Source organism: Pezoporus occidentalis, unplaced genomic scaffold (assembly GCF_034315485.1).
Source record: "Pezoporus occidentalis ecotype Australia unplaced genomic scaffold, CSIRO_AGI_Poc_V1 ctg11, whole genome shotgun sequence".
In the NCBI taxonomy this organism is placed as follows: Eukaryota; Metazoa; Chordata; class Aves; order Psittaciformes; family Psittacidae; genus Pezoporus; species Pezoporus occidentalis.
Window position 1 is genome coordinate 3,005,002 of NW_026912886.1, and position 20,593 is coordinate 3,025,594.

Below are 20,593 nucleotides of genomic sequence, written 5' to 3' on the forward strand. Positions count from 1 at the left end.
TTCATGTTTAAAGGAGAAAACCTTATGGTTCCTGCCTGTGTTTCATAAAGAACACTTTGATAGAGGAGTTGGAGCTAGCTGTAAAGCAGCGGGAGTTTGTCTGCACGTATATTACATCTTCGTTCAGTTGAAAATTAACTTGGAAGGATGCGGGAGGGTTGTACTGATACGCGGATAGACTCCACAACCTGTTAAAGTTGTAAAGTAGGTATGCTTTTTATTCAGCGCTGAGACACATGGGGATAATTCCTCAAAGTCATGCGTACCTCAGTGTTGTTTCCCTCTACATTTATTCTCTAAAGTTATATATATTCATAAGGTTGCATATTCATGTCCTATCCCCGCTTCGTAGTATAATGAGTTAGAAGGTCTTTGCGCCTCTGCAGTGCCCCCTCTGGTCATGGGCAGGGGTCTCAAGATGAAGTAAATGAGTCTTCCTCCTGTGGGTAGGAGTCTTCAAGGTGAAGTAAATGAGTCTTCCTCTTCCTGAACTTTTCACATTTTAGTCTTCATGTATGGCCTATGGGTTTGGTTGGGGTCCCAGCCATAAACCATCTGCTTCTCCCCCTTCAGGTGTCTGCTTTTCCTTATCAATAGATGCTTATCAGTAGAATCAGTCTGCTGTTCCTTGTCAATAGAACCAGGTGTCTGCTTTTCCTTATCAATGGATAGTGCCTTTGTTCTGCTTAGTAGGCATGATAGGTACAGACAATACTTTTGTTTAAGCAAGCCAATTCCTCTAACCCCGCCTGTACAACCCCCCTGTACAACCCCCCTGTACATTGGTTAACCCTGTATCAGTACTCTTCAGCTTCTATAACAAGTATGTGGGCCTTTGTAATATGTTCAGTTGATCTTTATTAAGCAAGGCTTATGACAAGAGCTGCATAATGTCAGAACTTTTAGCTAGTTGATTGTTGAGTCTCCATTGAATGGTGCAGAGGGTAGGTGCACGGTGATGAAAGAAACAATTTAATTTGTGAGTTTTGAGAGGTGGTACATGTGAAACACATACATCCTGTCTGCATGTGCTCCGATCGAGTACAACCGGTGAATGTTAAAAAAGAAGTTGGCTGGATTTGTAGATTGTGGTCTGTGCTATTTATTTTTCTCTGCTTTGTTTCTTCCTTGCTTATATTTCCCCAGGTCCCTCAGACCTACCAAGGTCTTTCTACGTGAGAATGTTCTGGTGACTGTAGAACTGTCTCTGCTCCTACTGAGGCCTGGTGTGTGTGGGCCTCTGCTGGCCATGCTGGCGAGAGGCAAGGCTGTGGCTGGTGCAGCCACAACTGCACCTTGGCTTCGAGCATGTCAGGTTTACCTTTTTCAAAGAAGATGCAGAGAAGCCGTTTCTCTGCCATCACAACCTAGCTCAGTTTGCAAACGTGGTATCCTGCATGGCCTTACTTTTTCCACAAACAAATACCTTTATTTACTATTATTTATTTTTCTTTCTGGGGTACACACCATCATTAACCATTGTTTCTGTCCTGAGCAATCGTAAATAACATTACGTAGTTGATCAGTTCAAGTACATATTTAAGTATTAGTAATATAACAAGTAGAAGAACTGAATATATGGCTGGTTTTCTTTTTAGATGATACATCAGCAGCCTAACCCAGGTATACACTATGAGTATATCATTCCAGGAGACAATGTCATTAGTCCTCAGTTGCTTGCTCACAGGAGGCCAGGTAAAATGCCACTATTTCCTATTGTTAAATACATTTTGTTACCCAGCAAGCTAATGAAGAAATTCATACCATTAAATTAATTGTAAATGCTGCCAGTGATGTGGGAGAGGCCTGGAATTTTACCTTTGAAAGAGAAGTCTGCATAGATTTCGTAATATCAGTGTATTAATACTGGTAGGGATTATTTATACTGTGGCAGTGCATCTGGTCATATATTTCTACTTTCCATAGCAAATTTTTTGTCAGAATGTTAACCATGGCTTTGCATGAGCTGGAGTGTTGTCACCACATCTCAGAAATGAAATGGAAGATGATTTTTCTCTTCAGAGTTTGGATAGTTTAAAACAACCCTTTGCAATTTCTCTTTTCTCTCTCAACTGGAGAGAATCAAACACAAAACTGTTGCCATCCCGAGCTAGAATCTGGGCAGCTTCTGCTCCTGATAGAGCTGTGGGTATGTGCTGTGGGTACTGGTATAAAGTTCTGAAGGACAGTAGAAAATTTACAAGTGAGTTTTGTCCTACTTTTAATGTTCGTGACTTGCCTTGTTCCTAACGCGGAGCAGCTGTGCTGTGACATGGGAAGGCACAGAATACAGACCATGGGAAAAAAAAAAAGGCTTTGGGGGAAATTTTGGCACTGTCTGCATTAACTCTACAGTGTGTGTGGAGGTTCTTCAGTTTTGAATGTATTTACTGGCCAAGACTTGTTTATCTTAGTTTAAAAGAACACAGTCTTTGCAGGAAATTACTAGGAGGTCTCTGCATAGCAGATTAAAGATGCTTTGAAGTTTAATGATGCTTCAGTTGTGATTATTAGTGGATGAAAATACAGACTGATATTTGCAAGTGAGGCTCATTATTTTCTTTTTCTGTTATTGTCCATCATCAGGGGAGCCCTTGAATGGTCAGTTAGGAATGACAGAAAGCACAAATCATGAGGATGAGGATTTGCACAGGGAGACAGACATTCTCACTGGACAGCCAGCTGGAACTTTTCCAGTTATTCAGCCAGGAAGATTTCCCTCTCATCAGCCAGAAAACCAGGTGCCTGCTGTGCAACCACCAAGACCAAACCGAGAACACAACTGGAAACAAGTTGGAAAAACTGAGTGCACAGCTACATGTGGGAAAGGTAAGTGCTTCATACACTGTGCACAGAAAATAGATGACACACAGGAGGGTTCCAGCATGGGAGAGAGGCATGGGAGAAGCTGTGTGACTCTTTAGCAGCTCTTGTATCCCCAAAGCATTGCTGTACCCCGTGTTTACTGTTGTCTTACAATCAAAAGACACATCAGTACTCTTATGCGTGCTTATGTTTAAATCAGAGGAAACAGCAAAACTAAATATCTGAAAAAGAAAGTATGGAAACGAGAAGGGAATATACGGCATTTGCCTCCGAAAGGAAGTATTTCAGGATTTTATGGCAAGCTGTTCTCTCTCACACCCTTGATACACAGCTGCTTTCCTGAACATTCTTTGACGTTCTTTATCCTTTCATTTGTCCTCTCCAGCTTTGTCAGATACAGCCTCAGTGCTTTTTTGCTTTTTTGTCAACAGTTTTCTGATCTTTATGGGAAGGTTTCACAGGGATTTCATCAGCCATGTCTTTGCCTCTTTTGATGTTGCTGGAACAGCAATAATATGACTTCGGAAAACTGAGTTTTCATAGGGTATAAGTGGGAAAGAAGGGGGACAGGAAGGGTCTGATAATTAGTGAGCTTTTGGGATGTGATGGATACACTAGTTTGAGCTTGTCAGATTAATCTTTTTCCCTAAGACATTTGCAATGACTATGGATTCAGTAATGCATAGCACAAGCAACTGTTTGGAAGAATAGGTTTTTGTGATAGTAAAAGTGAAATCTTTTGTACTATACATAGCCACCCATCACTGTACCTAAAAAATTGCAAACTTTGGAATAAAGGCATGCCAGTGAGGGAACTCAGGTGTCTGTCACCTGTTCATATACATTCAGAACATTTGCTTCCTAATTAGTTTGAGAGGATGCTGTGCATTTGGTCCAAGGCCAGATGAGTGTCCATGCTATAGCTACAGATAAAGCTAAAAAAATCCAGCAATAGTGATAACAGGCAAAATCGCTTTCCAGTATACTGAGAAAACTTTTTGCCCTGGAGAAATCACTACAAAAGTATTAGAGCTAAAATCAGCCCCTGAAAGTCAGAAGACTTTTTGAACTCAGCCCTTTTGTGGAGAAAAGGAGGGAATGTAATCCAGAATGATTTTGATTGGCATTTAAATACACTGTAAGTCCTAAATACAAGTCATATGGGCAGAATCCTTAATTGCACCTGATTATTGTTTAGCAGCTATCAGTGATAATGCCTGCTGAGTCTCTGGATTATCATATATGTGGTGAATTTTAGTATCCAAATCAGGTAATTCGTGATGCAGTTGCAGGAACGCATATGGGTAAATGTATTCTTTCTTTACATCATAGAACTCTTGGTTGCATTTCATGTTGACCTGATTGATAGACATTTGAACATAGTTCTTGACATTTTTTCAGCTATTGGCAATGTTATTAATGAAATCTGAGTCAAAATGACAATAGCAAAATTGCAGGAGAAGAGAATTCAGAGGATGTCTTTCAGCCTCCTATACAGCTTAAATGTACTCCATAAAATTTATCAAGACAACAGTCAAAAACTAGTATCTCTCTTCCTATTACTTAGAGAATGTATGTATGATCTGATCAAGTTACATTCAAATGAAACTGGACCTTGGGAGCAGGATCCTGACACTATTGAGACTATATGAACAGTCCTTGTGCTCTTGGTGTGAAAAGCCTGTATGAGTTGCTGATGCCCCTAATCTAAGATGGAAATCATTCCAGGGAAGTTTGCGGGAAGAAATGTAAACTGTGTGTGTTTGTCTGGTTAAATAATATTCCACTTGTGCTTATTTCATTCTGAGAAAGAAAGCCCTATTACAGTAAAGGTTTCCTGTGCCACCACTGTACCACATTGAAGAGGAGGGGTCGCTGCCACTTTACATGGTATAAACATGACAGAGAGACAATCAGCTGACTTTTGTACTGCTGTCTAAAAAGAACTAGAAGTGATTTTTTTCTTAGTCTTTCTTTTGCTGTTTATGTGCTATAGAGTTGCTTTTCACATCCCTTGCCTGATTCAACTCCAGGTGGGCCTTGTTTTTCCTAACCCCATCTCTGCACATCAGACAGCATCACTGTACGCCTCTGGGATCACCTGCTCTGCTTACATCTCTTGTATTTCTAAGTTTAGGTAGGAGCTCCTCGCTTATCCATGCAGACCTCCTGCCACCTTTGCTTGATTTCCTAGTTGTTTAGATGGACCTTTCTTGAGCTTGGATAAGGTAGTCTTTGTATATCAGCTGACACTCCTGGACCTACCCTATGGCTTTATCCCACAGGATTCTTCCAAGCAGATCCTTGAAGAGGTTTGGGTCTGGTCTTCTGAAGTTCAGGGCTGTGGTCCTGCTTTTTGCTCTGCTCCCTCCTCTCAGAATCCTGAACTCTGCATACATACCATTTTATGGTCACTGTAGCCAAAGCTAGCCTTGATTTTCGCTTCGCTGACTTCTTCTGCCTTGTGTTTATGTATCAGGTCTAGCAGAGCACCTTTCCTGGTTGGCTCCTCCATCACCTGTGTCAGGAAACTTGTTAACGTACTCCAACATTTCACTTTCCGAATACAAGTTGGCATGTTAGCACCTTGATCTTTGTCATCCTTTTGGTAGTCAGTTTGCAATAGTAATAGAAGTAGAGGTCTGTCTTTTTGCTTTAGCATGAAAATTATTTAAAGACTGAACCTTAAATATGGAGAGTAGTAATATTTTTTAGTCTACAGTAATGTTTATCCTGTAAGCTTTCTCTTATGTGCCTTTTCAAAAACCAGGTAAAGTGGATAATGCTCACCACGTAACTCTCAGTCTCTGCAGAATCAGAGCAGAACGACTGCTAAATTTTTCTGCCTCTCAAGTCTGTGTTGTAGCTGCCTGGCTGCATTTTTTTGCCTGAATTGCCTGAATACTTAATGTTTGTACTGTGCAGTATAAAGATCTCATGCAGACAGGAGCATGTTTTCTCACCCTTTCCAGCGATGCTATGCTGTACGTTCTATATACCAAAGGACTTCCCTTAATACTGCAATGTAAACAGTATTCAGCTCTCACATTTGGAAATTTGGATAAAATCTTAGTCTGTATTTCCTGGTCGGTTACACTTTTCCTTTCTGCATCAGTGTTGGGTGCTACTGGTATGACTGCAGAGTCTTTTGCAATGCATCACCTAATTTTCTTCTTCATTTCAGGGTCACAGTACCCAGTTTTCCACTGCGTCAACAGAATCACTCACGAGGAGGTATCTGAGAGTTACTGTGACAGCAGTACCAAACCCATTCCAGAAGAGGAAGCCTGCAACCTCTTCCCATGTCCAGCTTTGTAAGATATTACAATTTACATCAAGTGAAATAAGAGAATGTCATTGAGGTTTTGCATGTGAAAGAGGCTGTTCTGAGTAGAAAACTAGTTTGAACTCTTAAGTGCTATGCACTTGTGTCATAAAGTGTAGGTTTTGGTGGCCTTCTTCCCATTCACAGGGATCAGTAGCATTCACAGAAGGCAAAAGGGAAGTTGGCAACAAATGACTGTAATTTCTCAAAACTGGAGTGATTGTTCAGATGTGCACACAATATGGGGTCTCTCTATGGGTATGTTTTTTTTCAAGTGAAGGGCATCCTCATATACCTGTCTAAAGAAGAGGTTCTGTAGGCTGTATCACTCCACACTGGATCGGTGTGCCGTGGTAAATACGGTATCATGTTTAGAGATGAGAAGAAGCTGATACTGCTCACAACGGCTCTCTCTCAGAAACATCGCCTTTCTTGGAATTCAGTAGTCCTTTAGCTTGAAGACTGGACTCTGAAATGATCATCCTTGTTTCCAGCACACTAATACAACCACCTCATGTGTGATTTCCTTCCAAAAAGGCACTTGCCATCAGGAGGCTGTGACTTAGAATTGGCTGGGCAACTTCTTTTAAACAGCAAAATGCCAGGGAAAAAAAAAAAAAAAGTCAATTCATCCAGGGTTATACCAAGAAAAGAAATGGGTTAAACCCAGTTGCCATTATAGCTACTTTATTTCAGGTCAGCAGCTGTGTTTTCCATCTTTCTTGTGGTTACATTTCTCAGTTCTCTTCTGAGCAGCAAGTGGCCACTCCTTATCCCATGAAAGCTTCTAATGGTGTTAAGTGCTGTTACAGTGTTAGAGATGCCTGACAAGCAATTTCCTAGTGCATGCTAGATACACAGGAATTTCTGAAGCCATTTACTTGAAGACATCATCTCTCAGCAAGCATTTTTCTCACCTTTTTCTTTCAAAGATAAATAAATATTTATTTAAAAAAATATAGAGATTTTGCTTGCTCTCCAGAAGAGTTCTGAAATAAAATGTGTGAACAATTCAGATACTTTCTTTACTTGTGTATGTCCTCATGCTTGAAATGAAAACTGAGAGGGGAAAATTGCATGTTTCTACAAAAATGATTAGATAAATACAGTGAAATCTTGGAATGAGAAGAATATATCTAAGGGATTCTTTTCATCTCTAAAATTAAATGTATTTATTCATTGCTTACCATTTGCTATTTCAGTTTTACTGATGAATGAAATCCTGGATAATAAAGTCTTTAAAAAAAAGAAACAGCTATTAGTGACTTAATTAATGTTTGTAGTATGCCTTGAAACCAGGAATTGTGCAATCTGTATGCATGCTTACTATTATCAACCATTACAGGTAGATTGGTTACAAGTATGTAACAGTGTCTTCAAAACAGATTGTGGTTCATTCAGAGGCTTAAATGTTCTTTTATAAGGTTCTATACCAGCATCAGAATCATGTCAGTTGAGTGCTGTTAAAATCAGTATTAGAGACATCTTTACTGAGAAAACAAACACCCTCTTTATTTTTTTCCCTTTTTTTTTCTTTAGCTGGGACATAGGGGAATGGTCTGAGTGCAGCAAAACATGTGGCCTTGGTATGCAGCATCGACAGATCTTATGCCGGCAAATGTATGCCAATCGTACCTTGACAGTTCAGCAGTACCGCTGTCATCACCTGGAGAAACCAGAGACAACCAGCACTTGCCAGCTAAAGATTTGCAGTGAATGGCAGATTAGGACAGAGTGGACTTCAGTAAGTGTGACTGATAAATTTATGGTGTAAACCTCAGAAAAGAACTTTTCCAGGCATCACTAATCAAACATGAAATTTGTTTTGGTTTAAAACAGGGAAGTGGAATGTGAAAAGCCTTGGAAATAAGTGAACGTTAGATCAAGAAAACCCTGCTAGATTATGACCAGAAAAGTTCAGTTCATAACCAGAAAGAAGCAGAAAAAGAGTGACTGAATTGAACAAAACACATGGATGTGTGTGTACACAAGTACACAATGCTTCTGAGAAATGTTGGGTTTTTTTAATACTATATGAAGTAGAGCTGGCGTGAAGAGGGTCCTGGTAGGTTTGCCTGTGGGGGCAAATTTTCTGCTCTTTGTCACAGCACATAGATTTTAGCTCCAGGAGTTATTTAACCTTATGTGTGTGTTAAGGATAGTGTAAGTAGCTGCTGCTACTGTAGTTGTTTTGAGGCTATGGCAAGGCTTTCAGATAATGTGGACAGTACTGTTTTGAGCTTTTATTTCCCTGTGTTGTTCAGAAAAGGTTTAGCCAACCTGACAATCATCCTAGATACTTTCATGGCCATTGTGTGAAAGAGAAAATATCCTGGTATATTAGGTGTAGTGATAAACAAATCTTAGGTAGCCATGAAAAAAATTAGGCTTGAATTGTGTGGGTGGATAGACCATAACAAATTCCAGCTTAAACTCTAAACCTAAACCTTTTTTTTTCTATTCTACTGAAATAGAATTGCTCCTAATTCCCCCAGGCTTTGCTGGAATGCATGTCACAGCATGTAGTGTGTTGTCCACTGGCAGCAGTAACAGTTTTCCATCCACACAGTCCCAGTAGGCTAAAGAGCCATGCAGCAGACTTTGTGTGGGTTTAGAGTGGGTCCTCCCTCATGATAAAGCCAATGTGAGTTAACTCCCTGAGCTGCTGCATTTCTGAGGCTGATGGTGGCATTGTTAACTTTCTAGTCGTGAAGTATCTTTGATATGTTGATATATTCCTGATTAAAGAAACAGAAATACCTAGATATATGAAGGTAAAGATAAGTTGGTTGGTTAATTCATTATTAATGATGAATTAAAATCCATCTGGAGTTAAAGGACAGTAAAGTTTTGATCATACGGATGATGAGAAAAGGGAGATGCTTTTGTGTGTTGTCGCACTTTGAGAAGTGTTTGAGTCTACAGAACCCTTAGAGGTTTATTGCGTATGGTGAATCAAGCTAAAGAAATGCTTTAGATATTGAAGCTGGTTGAATTTAAGTGTAATTCCAATGAAATTATGTGATTAATTTCGTCTTGGTATTAAAATTAAAGTTCTTGGCATGAGGTTCCGTCATAAAGAAAGGAGCATCTGAGTTTGCAGACTGGTTTCAAGAGAACATTGGTTTGTGTTTGTGCTTACTGAAGTACAGTCAGATTTTCACTTCAGAGACAGGTTTGTGATCTTAAAAGTAAGCCCATCTTAAGATTTTAATGTGCTTACCATTTTTCTGACATACAAATGTCAAAAACTTTGATCTAAATCTGATAAGAAATAAATGGCATTGTGGTAATTTTCACCTTGGCAGCCTAGACTTCAAGAGCAACTCTGGACAAATTGCTCCCTTTATAACATAAAGTGGAGTATTTGTTCTTACTACCATTTTGCTATTTAATGACCTCACACATCTAGTCTGTATTTTGGCCGGTGTTCTAGAGTGAACAGTTGAGGAAATAACTGCAGTCTGAGGATGAAGTCTGTGAAGTGTCTTGCTGTAGAGAATGTATTTTACATTTTACATAAAAAACTTTGACACGTAAATATAGTAGATATGATTAAGCATTCAAAAGCAAGGTAAAAACAATGAGCTGCCTTTGGTAGCTCGGTTAGATACCCTTGTATTCAAGTACTGCAGTCTTTAATCTTTAAATTCACAGCAAATTTCCTCTTTAATTCTAGAATGTTTACAGGATTCAGCAAAACTTTTCATGCATACACAGCAGAAAATCATGTTCCTGTCCTGCTTCGTGATCTGTTTGCTTCACATCATGAGGCAGAGAAAACAATAGCTGTTAGCATTCTCTGAGGTTGACAAGAGTAAAGGAGAAGGAGGCCTTTGCTTGTAAGAGGGATTCAGAAGTTCCGTTTCTTTGCATTTCCCTTGCTTCATATCTGCTTTTATATTAAAACCAAAATTATGCTGAATATGTCAGCCTGCAATCCAAATACCAGCAGTTCATTTTGATAAGGTGCAGCATGGCCTGTTGAAGATAGGGTTTAATTTTATGTGTTCTAAATGTATCTTCACAGTAATCTGTAGATTACTACAGACTGAGAATGTGACTTAAAACTACTAATGTCTTTTTATTTCCTGTTCCTGGCACTCTAGAATAGTTCTGCAGTTTCTGTGGATGTCTTAGCAGGAATGAATGAGCTGTATGTTCCCAGCTCCCTGATAAACCATTACAGTTCTTGCATATTCCTGATGCAACCTCCCTTTTGTTACAGTGTTCAGTGCCTTGTGGAGTGGGGCAGAGGACCCGAGATGTGAAATGTGTCAGCAACCTTGGAGATGTTGTTGATGATGAGGAATGTAACATGAAGCTGCGCCCAAATGATATTGAGAACTGTGACATGGGTCCCTGTGCGAAGAGCTGGTTCCTTACAGAGTGGAGTGACAGGGTAAGGCTTCTTATTATCTTTGTGCTGCCAAACCTTCTAAATCAACTTAGTTGCATCAGAGTTAAAAAATACACATCTGTACAGCCATAAAAGGAATGATCTTATTTCCCATGTTTATCAATGATTGGTTAAGCAGGCAAGTGCAAACAAAAAAATAATAATCCCAAGGGCATCTTGGGTTTGCATGATTAGATACAAGAATGCATAGAAGAAAGGGCAAGCGTGCGGGTACATGGCCAAACATCTGGATTTGGAATTGGCTCTGTGTCTGCAATTCCCAAAATATTGAGTGTGCTGAGATTTATTGTTCTGCCTTGCTTAGCCCTGAATCTCAAGATTCAGACTCTAAAAATTTCCCTGCTGTTTTTTTAAGGGATGAAGGTTTGAGGCCTGATGTCTGGGTTTAAGTTCAAGCCATAAAACAATTATCCTATAACAGTGAAAAGAGGGGAACAACTTCATAAACTCAGGCAAGGTTGATTCAGGCTTTTGTACTTTGTGAACATGGATGTATTTTTTTAATTCCAATGAGTCAGATTCTCTGCATGGAAGCAACAAACCCAGCAGTGATTCACCTTTTTTCATGACTGGGGCTCACAGTTGTTCAGAATGGTATTTATATGCTCTCATTAGAAGGCTTACAAATGGGCTAAGCAAAGCCCAGTATTGTGGTCATTCTTGTGGATGCTTGCATACCCATTTCATCTGTAGACAGGTTGAGCCTTCATTCTGTGAAATCCTCACTGCATCTCCATCTTTTTTGACTGGTTGTTTTGGCAGGCATATAATACAGTTTATCATTAAAATGTAAGATTTTATTTACCACTTCATGGATTCATTATTTAGATTATTTTGTGCTAGTACCTCTGAAAGCTAGGAATGTCTGGCTCATAGGTTATGCTTTAGTTTGGACACTCAGAAGATTTTCCACATGTTTTAGGTACAGAGAAGGAGGAGGAACTTCACAGTTAGGACACATACCTCATACATCACATGATTTTAAAAAAGCTGATCAGACTCTTGCTACAATTAAAGGCCTGCAATATTTTCAGCCTCCAGATAACTTGAATAGATTTTATACAGAAAAAATAAATACACTAATCTTTGTTGTTGCCATCTGAATTTTATTTGTCCAGTTGTTATTCATTCAGTGTATGCTCTTGTGTAGCTGAACACAAAGTTATCAGGTGAAGTGTAGGTATTAGTGCAAATGGCAAAGATTTTGCTGTAGGGGAAATGGCAGTGTTTTGTTTTATTTTATTTTATTGATTTTATTTTATTTATTTTATTTTTAGCTTGTAGAGCTGTGCTTTTGCAGTGCTAATTAGCAAGTAAGAGAGAAAAATGCATTCTACCTTCAAAGGCAAAAGCTGGCCCAGCTACTATCAGCTAGTGAAGTTCCACCATATAAAGTGCATATATTCCAGTGAAGACTCACGCATCAATGTTTTCTTCGTTATCGTAGGTTGAGATTTTGCAGAATTAAAACTAGTTTTTGTAGCTGAAGTTTATGACTGCAAAATGTTACTATGCTTATTTGTATGTATTAAATGAGACACAGAAGTGAAACAGGTAATACAAAAAATGTTGGGGTTTTCTCTTACCACAACCATTTTAGGGCTGGAGAGTAAAGAATGGATTTTGTTACCTTCTCAGCTTATATAAGTGTACAAATTAATTCCTTCCAAATGCTTGCTACTGTACTTGGCATTATTCACTATCACTTCTGCCAGCAGTGGGTTTGAAGCTTGATTCACAAATAAAATGGAAGGAACAGCTTATTTCAGGAAAAAAAGTAGATTTGGGCTAGAATGTGCAGGATCTTCTACGATTCACACATACCTTGTAACTCAGATGTTCAGAGATGTTTAGTGGCAGTGATTCTACTGGAAGTCAGTGGAATATAGGAGTAGTCAATAGCTTTGCAAAGTCAGGCCTTTGGCTGTTGTCTTTCTTATTGTTCCCTTCAAGGGCTGATTTCTTTTTTAGGATCAGAAGTCTCTGTTTGTAGAGGAATGTGTATCTGTTGAAAGACAAGAGAATTCTAACATGGAATGGAAGTGGCCATTCCCAGGTGTGTGAGTGAACTCTGCATGTGAGATTTCCCCAAACAGTTCTCTAAAAAGTACTTTAAGCCAAGCCACTCTCCAGCAGTAAGCATAGATCAGCGATGGGCAGCCACAAATGGTTCAGATAAGCAGCCAAAAGTTCAGATGCTTAAAGAAAGCTTATTCAAACCTCTGGAGTCTGCAAAACTGTGGTGGAAATCTCACAAGAACAGACTTTCTTTGTGAGATTTATTACATGCCTACTTCAAGTCCCAGCTGGAAATACCACAGAACAGTCTTTCCCATTGTATTTTGACATTTCAGCCGTGGCTAGAAATAAGAGGTAAAAGAACTTAGCATAACTTTCGAGGATGTTGGAACTTTGAAATGGTTGAGTTCAAACTTGGTTACAGCCATAAGAGAAGACCTGGCCCGTACTTTTCTAAACACATTTTGCAAACACTTAATGTGTACTGTTGCACATGCAGCAAGTAGAGGTTTCCAGAGGCCTGTCAGAAATCAGTTAGGCACATACTTTCTCTTTCAGCAGGGGATATATCAAACTTCCATGTCCAGATTTATGTGATGCATGGGACATTACAATATAGCCTTGGTTAATTAGCAAAGCATCAAGAAAAAGCACAGTAACATAAAAATTACACTTGTCTTTGCTGCCAACAGATGTTAAATTTCAGGATTTCATAACTGATGTATATTGGTGCTGAATTTGACTAGGGCATTTTTTTAAAACGGAGAGAGATGAAAAGTCACATCTGAGTTTTAAGAAAAGGACAGGATCTAATTTAGGATTTGTGGGAAGATTTTTGGTTATTTTACTGAACCTTTGCAAAGTTATAATTGATGCAAAATCATGCTAGTTCCCTTCATTTTCATTAATAGTTCTGTGGTTCTCAATTGGAAGATTGAATCATTGAATTTCCTTAGCTGTAACTTCTGCGATACAACGTACATGCGCTTAAAAACCAGTGGAGTACATGCAACCTGTGTGTGGGAGTTGTGTCTGCTTCCCGGGGTGAGCTGTGTGTAAAGCTTTTACTCCGTAAATAACACTTGCCTGCCTTCTCGCCATGTTGTCCCATCTTGTTTTCCCACAACACATATGTATGTATTTTATGGCCTGCCTGTTTCCTTCCCATGGCATCGACATTCTTGGTTTCAGTTTCTGCGCAGACTGATTCTTTACACATATAATTAAGCCTAAGTAATGAGAAATACCTCCATGTTCCTTAAAGCAATACAGTCCTTGAGTTATTTTGATAAACAGGTATCAGAGTCCATTGTATGTGTTACATGCACACTTTTAACTGCAAAGCCTATGAGTTGTGTGGTTACCATGTGCACACTGGTGGAACATGTGAAAGAAGGTATGAAAGCAATTAATCCTTAAGAAACAAACTCTTGTTTACTGAAAAGTATAAGCTCTGTCTTTGAAGTATATCTAAACACCATATTCTGATATCCCTCAGTCTTCAGAGAAACAGAAGTTTTTACTCATTTCAGTTGGAGAGATTACAAGTTAAAAGTCTCTAGCAGTAAAACGAGACTCATCTTATTTTTATGTGCCTGTCTTTACATTTATTGCTCTGTCCTGAGTATAAATAAGAAAATTAACTTAAGTTTCATGGGTTTGAGTTCCACATGATCTTTAACCCCTTTTGCCTACAGAGAGTCTGGACAAACTTTGTGATATTTTTACGTGTGTTTGTAGAAAGGTGGCTTCCTGTCTCATAATTCTCCTAAGATGTCAGACTGCATTAAAATGGCAGAGCTCCACCAAACTGCAATCATTAATCAGTTGGGTGAAGCTGGTGAACCTTACTGAACTTAGCAACAAAATTGGATTGATGGGAGCAGATGAGATTTTTGCAAACATTTCACATGACTGATTCCTTGACAGCTCTAATTGCTGGAAAGTTTACTTCTCCTGTGGGTCAGAAGCGGGAAACTGCATTCCCCTGATTTACAGCATGGGAGACTCACCAGTGTTGCCCTGCATCTAGCTGGAGGATTCCCCTCTTGCATTTTTGTTTATTTCTCATTGCCATCAACGTTCATTTGTTTCTCATTTGATGTTTAGAGCATACTTAGAAAAGAAGCCAAAATACAAACAATTCTTAGATGTTAATGAGATTCTGAGGCCAAAATAAAATCTTGGAAGGAAGAAAAAGTGCACATTAGGGAACAAAATCAAACCAATCAAACACACACTCTGGATTTCTCTCTTCATTAGAAAGAGTAACAGCAAAGCTTCTGTGATATCTTCATTAGAGAACTACAGTATGTTTCCTCAAAATCAGTGCTTTATTCCTCACAATCCTAAATCATTACCTGACAGGTACAAGTGGGTTTGACCAGTGATATGTGGAACCACCAGAGAGTTTGTAGCTCACACTCTTCTTTCACTGTTTTTCATTTCAATCTGGAGACCTCTCATGAAAAAAAAAAGCACCCTGTTTACTCTGATCAAGGCCTTTTCAGTCTCATGCTGTGCCAGTGAGGAGGGGCATGGAAACCTAGGAGGAAGCAGAGACAGGACACCTGACCCAAACTAGCCAAAGATGTATTCCATACCACAGTACGTCATGCCCAGTATAGACACTGGGGGCAGTTACCCAGAAGGGCTAGATCGCTGCTGGGCTGGGTATCAGTCAGTGGATGGTGAACAATTGTATTGTGCGTCACTTGTGTTTATTGGTTTTTATTTCCCTTTCCCCTTTTAGTTTTATATTCTCTCCCCTTGTTATTTCCTTTATCATTATTATTACTGGTGGTAGCAGCAGTGGTTTGTGTTATACCTTAGTTACTGGACTGTTCTTATCTCAACCCATGGGAGCTACATTCTTTTGATTCTCCTCCCCATCCCTCCGGGAGCGGGGTGGGGGGAAGAAGAGGGAGAATGAGAGAGTGGCTACGTGGTTCTGAGTTACCAGCTGGGCTTAAACCACAACATAGTGTTACCAACTACATATAAAGAAAGGAGCAGTGCATGTGTAGGAGCAGTCATCATCCAGCTGAAGTGTCCAAAAATTGTAAGACCGTATTTTGAAACTTTGTCACTTTGGAAGGATAGCATGGATCTGCTCAACAAAATACAAGGGTGGTTTGACTTCTGATCCAGCACCTGTTGTATGCATAGATGCACTCTAAAGCAAATAATTTAAATCCAGGTATCAGAAAGTGCTTTGACAATAATACATAAGGACATTTCTGACTCGCCCAGCTTCCCCTCTCCCACTGCTGTCAATCGTTTTATGTCCTTTGAAAATCTGCCCCAGTCTTGGAACTGCAGCAGAAGTGAGCTTCTGAAATAAAATTCTTAGTTTATTATTGGCAAAACAGGTTACATAATCCTTCTAAAATCCCTTCTGAAAGGGATTTTCTCCAGGCAGATCAAATAATGCTGAGGAGTTTCATAAGTATATCAAACATAAATCTTCATTTTTAGTTAACTTCTGGAGGATGATTCATTGAAAACTTCGTTGTCTTGTGGGGCATAATTAAGATGATGAAGATTAAAGTGTGGCAGATGGAAATCCTGCACAAATGGGGATGTTTTACTGGAACTCAACTCAATCGGTTGTTATTTAAAAATCTAATTAAGGCTAGCAATGATGCTGGGACCTCAAAGGTCTCGAGTTCTGGTAGATTTCCTGCTGCCTCTTTCTTGTGGTCCGCTGCCCCAGTTGAAGGTAATGAGTAGGACTGGCACATTAGTGAAAGGGAACTGGCACACTTAAAGGGGTTTTCTTCTACCATGCCCCGTGGCTGTGACAAAAATTCAGGCTTCCACTTGGAGTTTTCCAAACTCCCAGCAACTAGCCTTCCTTGTGGACTGCTGCTAAACTTGCTTTCTGACAACTATCAGAGCACTGCATTTGTTGTTGGGTTTGGGATTTTTTAATTATTTCTAGTTTTTAATGGGAATGGAAATCTTCTGAAACTGAACTCATGAGGGAAGGACCTCAGGAAGAGGAGAAATGGCAGACTCCTTAAAGCTAGGGAGGGTGTTCCACAGACTAAGGTTTCTGAAGAGTTTCTGCCAGTTAAAACAAGACAGTGAAATAGAATATCTTTAATAACAGGACCAGAATAGAGAACTTGCAGCTTGCGAAAGTTCCTCATGTGGTACAATGTTAGGTTATAGCATTTACTCTGTATTAATGCAACAAATCAATGGCACAAAATTGAATGTAGGGGTGTGTCGACTGAAAACCAAAGGGAGAGGATTCATTATCAAAACGCACCCTACTCCCTGTCTTGGGCTTTGGAGATCATGCTTTCACATGGGAGATTTTTACCAAAAGGAAGAAAAAACCCATGAAAACCCAAATACTTAATGCAGAAACATTCAGGTTTAAGTTGGCTTTGCAAATCCTTTGAGGGTAGTTAATCTGTAGTAAAATCTTGCAGCAAAGGGTGGGACAACCCTATACCTTCCCATTTGGTATTTCCTTTGTTATTGGATATGGAAGCCTAATTCATGCATAATCATTTATAACATAAGACTGTGGAGATTTTCTGGATGACTTTATAGACTAAACTTGTTCCTAGCTCTGGTTTTCAAAGTAGAAAAGCAAATTAGATTGTCAGTTGAAAATTACTTTGAAATAAGAAAAGTATTTGCAGAGTACATGCATAGTTCTCTGTGCATAATGTAATTGAATGTACTTGCCAAGGATAAAATATGAACAGCCACAAAATTTATTTCCCTACAGTGGGTTTGAAAGGTAGCGATTGTATGGGGCTCAGTTAAACGGTCACTTTATCCATGAGTGGGCTGTTTGAAATGGGTTTAGTTTAGTTTCAGTTTACACGTCGAAGAAAATGTTCACTGCTGGCACAATTTACATCATTCTTGTGTTTTCAGGATTTTGCCAGTTTACTTGGAAAAGACCTCCTTAGTTACCAAATCTGGTTTGCTGAGAAAGTAGATTCGTATTTTGTTTGTTAAAAAAATGACTTGTCAAAAGTTGAGTCACTTTCTTAGTTTTCTGGAGATTCCATTTCAGTAAAACTTTTCCATTCTATTCCAACTTCTTGGGAAAGCAACCAACTCGCTGATAGGAAAACATGTTTTTCAATACGGTATCTGTGGAGTAACTATAACATGGTAACATGTTTCACACAACCAATGTTCTTCAGTGCACGTGAGTAAAGAGCAGTTTGCAAGAAATTGTACATTCAGTCACTAGTCTCTCTACCTTGAGAAGATGAATGACTGCATTGGTTCATCCCGTTATTAACAGTGGTGCTGTCATGGCATCTGCTGTTCTGTAGTCGAACTACTGGATATGAACCCTTACATTGTTACTGATGGGAGTCAAATCAAGCTGTGATTTGTTACCAGTTCTTGAAATAATTCTTACTTTTATTCAGTAATATCTTAAAAAATGTTCCATTACAGTTATATTCATTCACAAGGAATGTACTTTCCACTGCAGAAGTAATATAGAGTTTCTTTAACTAATTACTTTGTATGTTAGAAATCAAACCTGAAATACCAATCAAATGCATCTTTTTCTCCCATATACTTCATACTTATCGGTGGTTTTCTTTACGTGTGCAGTATAATTCTAATTGATTACATTTAATTATATACATATCTTTCAATAAGCTGCACATGGGTTTTTCTTTATTTTAATGGTCTGGACATGAAATGCCAAATGCATTTTAGAAGAAAAAGGGACTATTAAGAAATAATTAAGCAAAAAAACCCTAGTCTAATACAAGAAATCGTTTTGTTTTTTTTTTTTCCCTGGCACGTTTCTATTTTTTAAATGTTGATAGTTTGATGTTGCCCAGAACTGTAGAATATTGGATACTTTCCCACTGAAGTGGATGGATGACAAATGGAATTTATCCTGCATGATTTATGGATGACATGCTTACTATCTCCAAACGTGTGACATAAGAACCTGCACATCATTATTTATTAACAGCTTTCAGAATTTAACAGTGGAAAGTTTATATGGTGAATGTTAGTTACCAGGAAATCATATCATTAGAAAGCAACACGGAATTCACACAAACTTCTGCAGCAGCCTCGTCTGCTAAAAATGATTAACAACTTACACGTGAAACTGGTTGTGCAATAATTTGTGGAAGTTACAGTTATTTGCTGAGGATTTACCCCAGTCTTTTGAAACCACCTGTCAAAAATGTCATATTTTTCTATTTTTATGACTCTGTAAACTCATTATATGGAAAAGATCCAGAATGCACTATGCAGTGCCATAGTCCCCAGTCTTCTTAGCCTCATCCTTTTAAAAACTGTAAGAGTTGACCTGGATGACAGCTTGAATGGTCAGAGGATAAACTCATAGAACTGAAATATGACTGCTGTCTGAAAAGTTGCTTACTGGAATTACTCCTTCTCATATCTATTAATCAGTATGCAAAAAGATGAATAAAATGAAAACTGAAAGAATTTACAGACAGGAAAAAGGAAAGAAAAGTAAGAAAGCTAATAAAAGCTGAAAAAAATTGATTTCTTTCTCTCCTAATCCGTCAGGTTTTTTTATTTGTGACTGTAAAGGACAGGTATTCCTTGTAGTGTATTCAGAAGCATGAAACTGTAAGATAATTTGCTATAGCTCGCTTAAAGAAGAAATTACTGACTTTGCATAAATTAATTTACTTTTTGTAATTGTTGCTTCTCGTTTCATTGTGCAGCATGGAGGATGGGGTAGTGAACGTGTTCTGTGTTTTGCTCCCCAGTGTTCTGCAGAATGTGGTGATGGAGTCCGTACACGTTCAGTGGTTTGCATGACAAACCATGTCAGCAGTCTGCCTCTGGAAGGCTGTGGCAATAACAGACCTTCTGAAACAACTCCCTGTAATAATGGACCCTGTGCTGGTAAAGTGGAGTGGTTTGCTGGGGGCTGGACACAGGTGAGCGTTAACACAGGTTTGTTTTCTGCTGGTATCTTAATTTAAAAAATGCTTCTGTACAGTGAAGATGTGTGTGTTTCTGCACCTCCAGAATGTTCATGTATTTCCTTTCTGTTTTTTTATGAGTTAATATTCAATACTTTTCAGCACCTCCTGTGTTTTTTCTTTTTTTGAAAATAAGATTTTGTTCTTTTCTCCCTCTCTATCTTCATTTTTATTTCTCCTCTACTGACCCAGTGTATTTATAAAATGAAAGATAACAGCAAGCTGCTTAGTATATTCAGGTGAACACTAGAGCAAGAGATTTGCACTTTCCTAAAGCCTTTGTGATAATGCATACCTGCAGGACTGACTATCTATCTACCTATCATCTCTCTATCTAGCGATCTATCTATCTATCTATCTAATCTTTTGATCAACCTAGAGCACTTCCAAAATCTAAGTAAGACAAAAAGCCATAGCCAAACCAAAAGTTACCTTCAGTATTGTTGTACTGAAATTCATGATAATAGGTAAAGAGAACAATATTTGGTTAGTGCCAGTATCCTGATGCTCTTTTCTCAAGACAAATTCTTCCCTTGATCCATACCTAATAGTCCTGCTCATTCTAAATGAACATTTCTGCTGTCAGGAACAAAGGCATTTCAGAAGCTGCCAGGGAAAAGTCTCTTAGCTGTGCTGCTAACTCACTGCATTTCATGCTCCAGGATCCTTCCAGGTAATAAGGAATTGGAAATTAAGCTGGTGCAGCTGAGATAGAGATTACAGGGATACTACCATGCTAATGTTTCAAGTGTAAGTGATAATTGCTTGCATTAGAGTAGTAACAAATTCAGATTTAAAACATACTTAGCTGCAGTTCTAATAACAGATAAAATCTGGGACTTTTTACTTACAGCATTCAGTAAAGTCATATTAGCTCTTACATTCTGTTCCGAATGGGAGAGTTTCTGTCATAGAATCATAGAATCAACTAGGTTGGAAAAGACCTTTAAGATCATCAAGTCCAGCCATTACCCCAGGACTGCCAAGTCCACCACTAAACCATGTCACTAAGGCTCTCATCTGCACAGTTTTTGA

The 20,593-nt window shown here is 38.8% G+C and overlaps 1 protein-coding gene across 6 annotated transcripts in view; it reads left to right on the plus strand.

Moving 5' to 3' along the window:
• The window catches only part of THSD4 (thrombospondin type 1 domain containing 4), a 317,288-nt gene that overhangs the window by 285,740 nt on the left and 10,955 nt on the right, over nt 1-20,593 (plus strand). For all 6 annotated transcript variants that reach the window (XM_062627009.1, XM_062627000.1, XM_062626986.1 and 3 more), the window contains 6 exons: nt 1,599-1,695; nt 2,587-2,829; nt 6,011-6,140; nt 7,691-7,895; nt 10,380-10,553; nt 19,340-19,513. In XM_062627009.1, the coding sequence (XP_062482993.1) occupies nt 1,599-1,695; nt 2,587-2,829; nt 6,011-6,140; nt 7,691-7,895; nt 10,380-10,553; nt 19,340-19,513 (1,023 nt within the window). The remainder of the gene's footprint in view (nt 1-1,598; nt 1,696-2,586; nt 2,830-6,010; nt 6,141-7,690; nt 7,896-10,379; nt 10,554-19,339; nt 19,514-20,593) is intronic.